This window comes from Apodemus sylvaticus, chromosome 14, assembly GCF_947179515.1.
Source record: "Apodemus sylvaticus chromosome 14, mApoSyl1.1, whole genome shotgun sequence".
NCBI classification, from domain to species: domain Eukaryota; kingdom Metazoa; phylum Chordata; class Mammalia; order Rodentia; family Muridae; genus Apodemus; species Apodemus sylvaticus.
This window is the reverse complement of record NC_067485.1, coordinates 20,505,600-20,518,428: the sequence shown is the minus strand read 5'-3', so window position 1 is coordinate 20,518,428 and position 12,829 is coordinate 20,505,600. Positions and strand designations below refer to the sequence as shown.

At 44.5% G+C, this 12,829-nt stretch overlaps 1 protein-coding gene across 1 annotated transcript; it reads left to right on the top strand.

The window, feature by feature from the left end:
• The first annotated feature begins 449 nt into the window (after positions 1 to 449).
• Positions 450 to 12,394, top strand: Rbm24 (RNA binding motif protein 24). Its single transcript, XM_052156897.1, is given in 5 exon segments — positions 450 to 678; positions 1,734 to 1,766; positions 1,768 to 1,858; positions 3,300 to 3,354; positions 10,263 to 12,394. Coding segments are annotated over 5 exon segments (711 nt in total). The 5' UTR covers positions 450 to 510; the 3' UTR covers positions 10,627 to 12,394.
• Positions 12,395 to 12,829: the final 435 nt, after the last annotated feature.

Here is a 12,829-nt window from a genome sequence, read left to right as displayed (position 1 = left end):
CCAGCACCGCGCCCCCAGCTGCCACCTCCGCGCCCCCGGGACACGGTAGCCTCTGAGCCAACCCACCCAAGCCACTAGATTTTTTTTTTTTTGAGAAAGAAACATCTACCTCTTCTGGACTTGGAGACCACCACCCTCTCTGCATTTAAGAAAAGATAATTTTATTTTATTTTATTATTTTATTTTATTTTATTTTATTTTATTTTTTTACTTTCACGCGGGGTGAGTGCAAAAAGGCTCTCACAGTCCGCGGCTACGGAGCTGGTTACCCGAACGATCGGGAAGGTCTGGACAGTGACCGGACGCGGGGACTGGAGCAGAGCTCCCGGGCGAGTGTCGGGGACAGTGGGCCACTTGGGAAGCCGCGCGCCCAGCGCCCACGCCGCTCCCTCGCCCCCGCGCGCGCCCTCGGCCCCCGGCGGCCGCCGCGCGCTGCGGGAGACGCGGAGCCCGAGGACCAGGCGCAGCCGCAGCCGCAGCCGGAGCCCGAGCCGCGGGGCGGGTGCGAAGATGCACACCACCCAGAAGGACACGACGTACACCAAAATCTTCGTGGGAGGGCTGCCCTACCACACCACCGACGCCAGCCTGCGCAAGTACTTCGAGGTCTTCGGAGACATCGAGGAGGCGGTGGTCATCACGGACCGGCAGACGGGCAAGTCCCGGGGCTACGGATTTGTAAGTTAAGCAGAAGAAGGACTCGGGGTGGGTGGGGAGCAACTAAGAGAGGTCCTGGCGAGGCAATCAAAGCCAGGCCAGGAGGGAGCGAGTGGCCCCAGGCCCTAGAGAGGCAGAGCTTGGGGTAAGGGGCTCTGTGGGACCTCGCGGGACGCCCCGTTCACTCGGAACTGAGACGAAACTTAAAGTGCTGACGGGGTTTGGGGAAGCGAGGGGCCGTGGCTGCCTCGTGGGGGTACCAAGAGGACCTGAGGCGATGCTCTTTTGGTGGCCCTGAAAGCCTGGGAAGGAAAGCCAGATCAGGGATGCAGAGAGTCGGGAGGGAGGAAACTGAGCCCCTCACTTTGGCATTGCCGGGTTGGAGGCTGGTTGTTAAGTGAGCTGGTGCTTTGTTTAAAAAAAGAAAAGACTGTGTGTGTGTGTGTGTGTGTGTGTGTGTGTGTGTGTGTGTGTGTGTGTATGTGTGTGTGTGTGTGTAAGAAGAGACACTGAGGAGGTCTTTCCCCCTCCTTTTTCCCCCCACTACCTTTTAATTCAAAGGTAGATTCTAAAAGGAAAAAGAAAAGCTGCACCTCTGGGTGTTTGCCTAACTGAAACAGCACATTAAGCTTCCTGGAGATTTAAAGGGACAAATTCGGCAATGCAAAGAGCAGAGAGGCCTGGAGCGGGACAGCTATTGTCCCTGGGGAGGGTTTGTCTGTTGGGAGCAACTGGCTGCTTTGGGGCTGGACTTTGTTTAAAGTCCACATTGCCTCTGGGGCCTCGGTGGGAATGTAAAGGGTAAATCTACCTGCGAATTCAGAATTGTGGCTTCCAAATCTCTGTTAGGCCCCACACTAGCACCCTTAGGACTTTGGGTGGGGGCGGAGGGGGGTCCTTCTTTCCTTTCTTCTTTCTGCTCATTATTATTTTTATTTTTAGGCAGAGAAGGAAGAGTTAATGTTCCAAACCCCTCCCAAATAAGAAAGAAAGCAAGCCAGCTCAATGACTTCAATACTTTTCCTTCAGGGGTTAACTGAGGGCTCTCTGTGTGTATGTCTGTGTATGTTGCTAAGGTCACCATGGCTGACCGGGCTGCAGCTGAGAGGGGCCTGCAAGGATCCCAACCCCATCATCGATGGCAGGAAGGCCAATGTGAATCTGGCGTACTTGGGAGCAAAACCGAGAATCATGCAACCAGGTGAGCTCTGCCACCTCTCCACAGATTCCCACTTCCACCCCCAGCCCAGAAACAGCAGCTTCCTGAGAACAGGTCTGTGGTCCTGTTTGGTAAAACCTGAGCTGGTTATTCCACCAAGGCATTAAAGATACATGAGCATTGTAAGCACGCCTCTGAGTACTTGAGATGTGTCTACGTTCAAAAACAGAACTTAGGGTACAGATAGCTTGCACTCAAAAGTTAACTCGTGTGTTTCCTATACAATGGTAGATATTTCTGTCTGCTTCCCATTATCTGATTTTTACAAGCCACTTGTGGATAAAAAGGTACACATTATATGGGCCTTGTCATCTCCAGTCAGTGAGCCTCCTTTCTTAATGTGGTCTAGGCCAGTTACACTGTGTTCGGAGCATGCGTGATCTGAACCCTGACCTGAGAGGATCTTAGCACCTATTTTCACATAAAAATCATATAGAGTTCTAGCAATCAAAAACTTATACATTGGATGATTTCACCTTCACAGTTTACATTTTTGGGGTTTTTGTTTTGTTTTTGAATGATTTTTTTTTTAAACTTGGAGACCAGAAAACAATTTACTAAAAATAAAAAATCCCCATAGCTGTTAGTTTACAATATAGCTTTGCCTGTGTGAAAATCTGTTGTATTATTTGGGACTGTTCTTTACATTTACTGAAAAAACAATTCCCTTGAGGACTGAGCAAATGACTCCGATTCTTTAGGCAAGCAACTTTGTTGCCAGAATCCCAAGCTCTTCACTTGGCCTTTCCTGGGGAAGTTTAGAGAGAGGTTGACATTTCGGTTCAGCAACTCCACTGTCAGAAAGGGAATACATGGAGAAATCCCCACGAAAATTTAAAACTCTGTCTTTCTAAAACATCTTCTCTATAAAACTGTAAGAATAGCACATGTACTATTCTTAAAAGAGCAATGGGGAATTTTGTTTTTATAGAATTTTAATACTATAAACTGTAAAATGTAAAACTTTTCAAGGCAGGTCATAATGTCCCAAATTGCAAAGACTCTTTTTCTTTCTTTCTTTCTTTCTTTCTTTCTTTCTTTCTTTCTTTCTTTCTTTCTTTCTTTCTTCCTTCTTCTTCTTCTTCTTCTTCTTCTTTGCTCGTGGGTTAGAACTGTAGGAATATTTATGAATTTAACTTCATTGTTGCTCTTGGGTCTCTAAATATTTTCAAATCTTTTTTTATGTCTGTTAAGTAAACTTCGCAGAGTGGTTTTTTTTTTAAGTTTTCCAATCTTAGTCTATTCAAATGTTTACTTAGGAGGAATGATAACATTTATAAAGCATGTCTATTTTTCATATATAAAGAACAGTTTCATAGGAGTGGTTCCTTTTAAATCACAGATTGTGACTGTAGTTCCTGTGTAGGGACAGTGAGCCTCTAACTGTGCACACATGAGAATTGTGGTGTGTTTTATTTGCTAGGTTTTGCCTTTGGAGTTCAGCAACTTCACCCGGCCCTTATCCAGAGACCTTTTGGGTAAGTCAACTCACCAGGCCCTCCAAAGTTATACCACGGCCACTATTTGTCCCCCTGCCTCTTCGTTATGAGCAGACAAGGTCGACGATACCAGAACGTTCCAGGTTTTGCATATTTATATATATATATGATTATGTATTTTTTAATGCTGATACTATAAATATTTTTAGATGAGCCAAGTTATATGACCAAGTATGCAGTCTCCAAGCCAGCCAAATGTTGGGCTTATAATTAAACAAAACAAAACAAAATCAAAATCAAAAATACCAGGTATGACTTGTGCACAGACATGTGTCCTGTTCATCATTCCTGCTGTTGGCTTGACTCAATGTGATTTATCTCTTTCTAACCTGACAGGGCTCGTATACAGTTAAGCTAACTGATCAGAAGGATGCGCTGAGGAGAGGTGGACTAGTTCTGTTTGGAGTTAAACTCTGTAACCAGTAGACTCAGACACACAAGCTCAGATGGTGATTAACCATGCATGGATGTTGGTGGTGCTGTCTTTATTTTTTATTTTTTCACTATACTTGATAGCCTTCCGTGTGCTTTATTTTCATTTATTACAGTCATGAAGTGGTGTTGATAGCTAAACTGTGTGCTTTGACTTAATTGAACAGAGCTGCAGTGTCTTCTCTTTCTTGGGGAAGGGGCTCTTTGCCGTTTGAGTTTGGTGGTGGTGGTGAGCAGTGTTGACCTTTTGACTTTGCCATGGGAAGCAAAGGCTCTTTTTCCCCCCTCCTGCTTTTAAGCTATTAGCCTGTGACTTCCATTTAACATTTTTTCTTTTGTAGTGAGTGCTAAATCGTGTGATTCCTCTCTGTAAGAATACAGATTCACTGCTTGCATGTCATAAAGTCTCTGTTTTTCTGGGAACGGGCTTTTCTTTCCGCATTGTCTGTCTACTGCCAGGTCTTCTGATGAAGTTTCACGAGTTCTATTCGGATTGTTTTAACACTCACCAGTTTGGGCTTCCCCACCCCCTTAATTCTGTTTGGTTTTTGTTTTGAGTAGCACAGTACTAACTCCCACATTTCGGACCTGACAGGTGAGCAGCCTGCTCACATCCGTGTTTTCTCTGGGTCCTGTTATCACCACCAGCCCCTTAAGTCCCCAGTTTCATGACATTAAACAGGACACAGGAGGAAGGCCACCATCCGTTTATCTGGGACATTAGAGTCTGTTTCCTCCATCTTCCACCTGATTGATACTTTTGTAACTCTAGTTCTTTTTTGGATATCCAAGCTCATTAAAGAATTTTATTGTTAACCAGCTCATCATCTAAAGATCTTCCTGTGTCACCTAGAAGGCTAGAATCTGTCTTCACAGATAGATACCTACTATGAGCATCTCCTAATAGAGGCTAAACACAAAACAAGTAGCAAGTTGACTTAGAAGAAGCCATATTCTTATGGATATCTTCTTAGTACCCTCTTGTTATTTTAATCTATTAGTAACTCATTCTTAGAGACACCTGCAGCTTTTTAAAAAGCTACAGTTATGTATAGCTCTGTACTTAAAGCCCCTTCCAAGCCATCTTAGACAACTCATCTTAGACGAGTTGACTGGGTCACATTTCCTCCATCCGTCCACCCCTCTTATTCCCTCTTTCCCTCCCTCCCTCCATTCCCTCCCTTCTCCCACTGCTGTATCAGTCAACTTGAGACTATGGAAGAAAACACATCTGAAGGTGTAAAACCAAATCGATTAACTGCTCTTCTTATGTGCCCAGTACTTTGTAAAAAGAAGTTGTGTCTTTATCTGGTGGGGGTGGGGGTAGGGACGGGAAGCAAGAAGGCGGCAGAGCAGCCAAGAATCACTCCTTGAGAAGCGACTTGGCATCATTCAGAATCCCAGGAAAATACATGGATTGGGAGAACAGGAACCAGCCCGTGAGGAGGAGAGTAGACTTGAAGTAGATGACAGCGCTGGGTGTGTCTAAATGGTGTGTGGTGAGATAAACAAGCAAGGAGACTCAGCAGAGAGGCTCAGTGTGCAAGCTACAGTGCTCTCATGGACCAGCTGGGTATAACCGGCCTGGCTCTGGCAGCCCTTCAGAATCCTTGATAAAGAAAGTAACTCAAAGAAGAGGAGAAGCCCCGGGGTGATATGTATTTCATGGGACTTATAAATCAAGTGTGTTTTTACAGTAATCTTTTGTTTTCCATCTCGTCTGATATTAACTGTCTTCATGATGAATGGTGATTGTTACTGTGTGCATAAATTGTTTGAACTTGAGACTCAAGTTGAACTTGAGATTAGAAACAGATAGCATTCCAGGTAGACCAACTGAGGTTTCTCGTTTCTTTTTTGAGTGCTTCTTAGCACCGCCCCGATTCCAAGTCTGTAACCAACAAATCACACCTGGCCACTCTAAACTGTGTCTGAATGCCATGTGTTCTTATTTCAGACTTCCCTGGAAGCAAGCTTGAGAACTTTTAATGTCGCACTCGTTTGAAAGGCTAGTGAGAAGACAATTCATTTTCTGCAGTCCTTAAACGGCCCCCAGGGTCACCTAAGGTTTTTAAAGACAAACATATTAGTTGAAAGGACTTCTGATGCAGCAGAGAGCCGATGAACTTGGGGGTTTGGTGAGCACCAGCGTCTTAAGTAAATGGTCTCTGAAAGGAGTATTTTCTCACCAAAGCTCTGGAAAGGAGATGCTGCAGCTTTGTTGAGTAGAGATTTAAGGATTAGTTTACACAAAGTTAATCATGCACTTAAGCATTTACTGAGCCCCCATTTCAGTGTTTAGCTGTATGCTATAGATGACCCCAGTGTACTCCGTGCACAGAACAGATGAGAGAGCCACATGAATTGTGACATTTGATTCTAACGATGAGCCTTTGAAAAAGACACCGTTAAGGACCTTTCTTGAGAATAAACACAACAAGTCCAGACAGGTTAATTAGCCTCCCGCTGACCACAAAACCTCTGGCTGTGTTAGAATGTGAGTCCAAGTTCAGAGTCATGGTCTGCCTCACCTTGGAAGCTGTTTCCATTCCTTGATGTTAAGCTATAGCCAGAAAAGGCACAATGTCACCGTCTCATCGCCTACTAATTAAATAAAATAATCAGTGCTGGGAAGGGCATCAGACAAAAGGAGAGAGACAGCAAATGAGTAGGTCTCAAGGAAGCTTTCATGAAGACGATGAGCTAGATCTTAGGAGGAGGGGGGAGGGGGAAGTACGTTATTAAGCATCGACTGTACCGCCCACTGGAGGCTCCTCTCAGGGAGAACTTTCATGTACAGTATCTCTGGGCTGGAAAAACATCATTCTCTTTCACATAGGAACACCATGAGCTAAAGAGAAGTGGACTTCCAAAAGTTTGTGTGTACCTAGGGCTAGATCTAGGGTGGATGGATAGGGGGGCGTAGAGACTGGGGGAGGGTTGGCATCCTGGGTGAGGAATAGATGTCATGTGCCAAAGTGGAATCTGATGATCAATGACAAGTCCAGGAAATATGAAGGTGGGCTCAAAGAAAGGTTAGATGCAACAAAAGGCCCAAAACGATAAGATTTAAGAAACGGTTTGTGTGGTATTAGAGATCACTCTTACGGGCAAATGGATGAAGGGAAGAACTGGTCAAGATTCAGCAAATAGACTGGAAGAGTTAACTTATGTTATTGCTTTGAAAGTCACAGAGACTAGCCCGGCATGGTGGCACACGGTGGGACACCAGAGCTCTGGAGGCTGTGAGGCACAATGACTATAAATTTGGAAGTCAGCCTGGGCTACATAAAGAGACCTTGTCAAAGGAAGGAAGGAAGGAAGGAAGAAAGGAAGGAAGGAAGGAAGGGAGGGAGGGAGGGAGGGAGGGAGGAAGGAAGGAAGGAAGGAAGGAAGGAAGGAAGGAAGGAAGGAAGGAAGGAAGGAAGGAAGGAAGGAAGGAAGGAAGGAAGGAAGGAAGGAAGGAAATCAAAGAGAGAAATGGGGCTAGAAGGAAAACGTAGTTTTCTTGAGTCACCCAGGGTGTTTACTTGACTTGTGAGCTTTGTAGCTGCCTGGTATGCGTATTCTATTGTGAATTAGGAGCTGGAAGTTGGTAGAATTCTAGTAGGAGGGGCATTACCAGACTGTCTTACTGAGTTTATTAAGCTACTAAAAGAACTCTCAATACATTCTTCAGTCCTCTGCTGCCTTCTGCCTGAATTGAGACGTGAGAGTCCCTCTGGGACGTGACTCTCTGGGTTCCTGTGGGCTCCCTTTCTCCATGATCGTTTAAAGACCCCAGGTCTTCATTTGCCTTTCTGACATCTTCCTTGTCCCGGCCAGCCTTCGTGTAGAGATCTGATCTTCTAGAAAAATAAATTATATTCTCAGCCAGGTGGTGGTGGCACACGCCTTTAATCACAGCACTTGGGAGGCAGAGGCAGGTGGATTTCTGAGTTCAAGGCCAGCCTGGTCTACAGAGTGAGTTCCAGGACAGCCAGGGCTATACAGAGAAACCCTGTCTCGAAAATACAAAAAAAAATAAAAATAAAAAAAAATTACATTCTCATCCAGTGGCTCTGCCCAATCAGAAGTAGTCATTAACATAAATACATAGACAGTAACTCTTGAAGCAAGACTTTCTCCACTTTAAATCATTCCTCCGCGTAGAATAAACCTCCTTTGAGTTGCTCCGTTATTTGAAAATACAAACCTATCAACTGACAGGCTGTCCTGAGAACACTGGAGGCAGGTACGAAGGGTTAATGTCTCTGTATCAGTGAGGTTCTGACTGGCTGGCCTTTGTAGCTGATAGATGTTTCACTTTGGCCTTATAAAGACATTTTATCCGCTGGAAACCCTTGTCGCATGACAGGCTCAAAAATAGCCCAGCTGCAGCCTCTGCTGCCCGTCACCACATGTAAACTGGCAGGAGAGGAGGCTCTCTTAGCTGTGTCTGCACATTATGGGCCCATCGGCTCTGGGGGCAGTACTTTACACGGCCACACCTGTCACCAAGGGTGAGCCAGTCACCTGATGTGCCACAGAGTTCTGAGTGTGTGCATGACCACGCACGGCGCCTGGTTTCTGACATGAAGTTAAGAACATCTCTGAGTGTCCTCAGAAACACTTGGTGACATGGTTTCTGCTGGCACTGGGAAAGAGCTACAATTCTAGTAAAATCAAATGTATTTTTATCTCAGGGAAGACAGAGTTCACCACCCTCTCTGATAAATTCAGTTTTTCCATGGATGTTCTTAATGAGTGATTCCATAGAATTCTGGAGACAAGAAAGGAAGGAAGGAAAGAAGGAAAGAAGGAAGGAAGGAAGGAAGGAAGGAAGGAAGGAAGGAAGGAAGGAAGGAAGGAAGGAAGGAAGGAAGGAAGGAAGGAAAAGAAAGAAAGAAAGAAAGAAAGAAAGAAAAAATCATTCTTGCATTTTTGAAGAGACTGAATGTGATGTTTTGTGTTCTTTAAAATTTGAAGACAGTTATTTGTGCCTGTGCTACTACTAATAATAAGTTGGTCTTGTTGACAGCGAGATAACATGACTGTGTTCTATTTTTAGAAAGGGTAGGGGGTTGTGAGGGAGATTCGTTTAAAGAAAGACAAAAATAAGTCAGATACTCGAGGTAGGACTTTGAAAATGGGCGGTAGGGGACTTAAGAGGGGCAGCTGCAGCCGCCACCCTTTGTTTGTAAACAAACTTCTTGTGATTTTTTTCTTTTTAATTAACCAACTTTTAAGAAAGGGTCTCAGGTCTGACCTGTCTGTGAGATGTGACTACAGCACTTAAAATGATTCTTGATTTTATTACATGTTCTTGGCTCTTGTCAGGGTAACCCATGACCATACAACTAAACTGTACAAACTATTAACCACCCATCTGGGTGGATCAAAAGCAGATAGGTTAATAAATCAAGTTCTTCTGACACGGAGGCTACCCCTAAGAGCTGTGGGCATGCAGAACGAGTGCTGCCTTACAACGCCTGTCTTTTGAGTCTCTATCAAGTTCCGAGACATTTGGTTGTGTTTTTCCTGTCCCCAGCTTCTCCATTGAGTTCACCAACTCCCGACCCCTTTCTGTCTGCCTTGCATGGAGACAAACACGCTGGCTGAGCCTCAGCTGCCTGGTAGTCAAAAAGGTTCGATTGACCGATCTGTCCTTATTGGGGGGAAAAACAAATCAAAGAGAGATCGGAATGTGTCGCACACCTCTTTGTGAATCTCTGCGCGGGGACTGTTAACGGCACTTTGGTAGCTTCCCACAACAGCCTTTTTGTGACCCAAGTGAACCACACTACTGTCGTGTGAGGAGTGTGTCTGCTGTGCTTCCCACACGTGTGAACCTTGAAACTCCTGGTTTGAGGTTTTATTTTATTTTATTTTGTCGCCTGCTTCTTTTGTAATTATGATTTTTTTTTTAATCAGGGTGACTGAGGTTGCAGAGAGATTAATGTGTGCTGAGTCTGCCTAGCGATTTCAAATAGGGTTGCCCTGATAGAGCCCACTGGAGTCTGTTCTCCCTTTAATTGCCAGGCCGCCATCCCCCACAGAACGGTTCTGTCTCTTGACAACTTTCTGAGCCCTGTATTCCCAGCATGGATATTTTCTTCCTATTTGCTAGACTTATCTTTCTTAGATGAACTCTATGAGTTTTTTCAGAATTCATAAAGCCCCCTGTTAAATTTGTCTTCCATGCACATCCCTGGGCTAATCATGATTCATTTTCCAAACGTGGCATGTGTGCTACCAGGGTTCGAAGTCAGAGTAAAAACTCTTTAACAGGGAGAATGTCATTCCGTTTTTCTTGATGCTGTTAAAGAATTCTCTCAAGGGAGCATCAAATGGGTCCGCTAAAGAGTAGATATCATGGCAACCCTATGTTGATAGCAACCACTAAATTTGAGTTTGTCTCCATCTCTGAGCAGAGAGATGACTGTGCCCTGACTCTGTTTCTCATTTCTTAACAGGATCCCCGCCCACTACGTCTACCCACAGGCTTTTGTGCAGCCTGGAGTGGTCATTCCCCACGTGCAGCCCACAGCAGCTGCGGCGTCCACCACACCGTACATTGATTACACTGGAGCTGCCTACGCACAGTACTCAGCCGCAGCAGCTGCAGCCGCAGCGGCCGCTGCCTATGACCAGTACCCCTATGCAGCATCCCCAGCTGCTGCAGGCTACGTGACCACCGGGGGCTACAGCTATGCTGTCCAGCAGCCCATCACCGCCGCTGCGCCCGGGACAGCTGCTGCTGCGGCTGCAGCTGCTGCAGCCGCGGCCGCCTTTGGCCAGTATCAGCCTCAACAGCTGCAGACAGACCGAATGCAGTAGAACCAGCCGTCTGATCAAAGTCAAAAGGGTTTCTCTTTCCCTCCCAATTTCCCAGTTTTTAGTAGCTAATGAGAAAGTTAATGTTGACTTGATGGCTTTCAAGAGAGAAAGCAAGGCTAGTGTGAAGCAGAGGTGTTACTTGTTTTCTGTGCTTCCGGGTACTGCAGCAAATGGGAAGGGGAGAAAGGGAGGGCGAGAAACAGTTCTTGAAGTCAATCCCAAAGAGCCTGAGTTACACAGAATAGCCACTAGGACATGATGGCAGGGGTACAAACAGGACTTCACTTTTGTATTGGGATTTTTATTTTTTGCTCTTTTTTATAGTATCAGGGAAGCAAACTGCCTTTTCCAAGTTAGAAAATGCTACGTGAATCTAGTTGAACCAGGGAATACGGAGTGAGCAATATGTAGCTTGAATTACGTGTAAAAGTAGATTTAAAAAAAAAGAAAAAGAAAGAAAGAAAGAAAGAAAACAAGACAGCAAAAGCGCTGGTTGTCCTTCGTTGCAGTAACTGCGGGCCTGCGGAACTTTGTTGAGGCAGGAGGTAGTGTTTTCGCCAGCTCAAAAAAATAAAAAAGGGCATCGAACAATCAGTTTAGGAGCATGATGGCTGGCGAGTACGGTGGTGGACAGGTACCAAAGCTATTTTCTCATCTGTCCTGTGGACGAGTGGGGTTGTGGAGCCATTGATACTGCACCAGCCGCTCAGACAATCAATAGCACACACCAGGAAAGAGTCCGTCACTTGTACTCGTGGGAGGAACTTGTCATGTTATAATTCCTCTCCCCATCCCATGTCACTTGGGGATGATTTTATCTGCCGGTCGGGCTTTCACCACACCACTTGTCTTTCTATTTATTACATAGACTAGAGGATTATGGGTAAAGGCAAGCAGAGTTTGCAGATGCTCACCCTTTCAGGACTGTCTGAAGGACCTTTCTTTTCTTCCCACCCCGCCCCCTTTTAAAATAATTTTACACTTTTTTCATATCTAATTCAGAGTCCTATTTAAAACTATTTATTAGCGACTACAGTACCTAAGACAGCAAGGTTCTTGACATTACAGTTCTCCGACGGTTGATGATCTTGTACTTTATAATGTGCCTTAATAATAATCCTATTTAAGATATTTATTTTTAAGTTTTACTATGCTGCACTCTAAAGGAAGGAACTTTAGAAGTGACACTGTAAAATTATGTATTCATCTCAAGGCATAAGTTATTCAGTAGGTCTAGATGTAGCGTATTAAATATTAACGTATTCAACTAAAGACGTTGGCTTTGGATTTATTTAAATTCATATGTGCACTGTTCAGGTGAGTACTCTCTCCTGAACACATTTGAGTTTATTTTAGTCTTGAGTTGTTTTATTTTTGTTTTTTGGGTTTTTTTTTTTTTTTAACCAAGCTACATCGCTGGTTCTGTGCTTCCTCGATTGCTTTACCCCTGTGGATCTCGTCTACCGGGAACTCGTGGCGTCCCCGCTTTCCTCGTGTAGTGTATGTAGTTTTAAAAGACGGCTTTATATTTTTCCTTCTGAAAGTGCGATACTTGCAATTTTTACTCAAACTAAATTGAATACTATTTTACACTGTATTGGACTTTTATACTTGAAGAACTTCCTACAAGGGACAACAGGTTAGCATTTTTATGGACTCTCTCCATTGTCACTGGATTTAAGTATTCCCGTGCCGGACAGTGGTACGCAATGGAGGGCGTGGCTCTCCTGTGCAAATTATTTATTTGTTGTGTATTTCGCTTTATAATGTTTCAGATCTTCTCATCTATTCACTTGTATTAAATATAATTTTTAAAAATTCCTGTTGCATTGGTTCTTTCTAATCCTGTCGGGAAAAGGAATGATTCTTTAAAAAAAAAAAAAATTAGTTCTCTCCTTATGAGAGAGACTGACTGAACTTACTGTGTAGCTAAGGATACCCTTGAATTTTGATCTTCACCCCCTCCTAAGTGCTGGCGGTACAGGCATGCAGCACTGAGCCCGGGCTTCCCAAACACAGGGCGAGCACTCTACCGACCCAGCTACATTGCCAGCCCCTAGCCCTTTTTCTTAACAACTTTGATTAACCATTCCTCAATGGAAAACTTTTCCATGGACATAAAAATCTCTCAGAGGATGTTCTCTTTGACCTTGAAAGTAAATCTCACTAAATACCTGCCTTATGCATAGCATGTAGACCATTG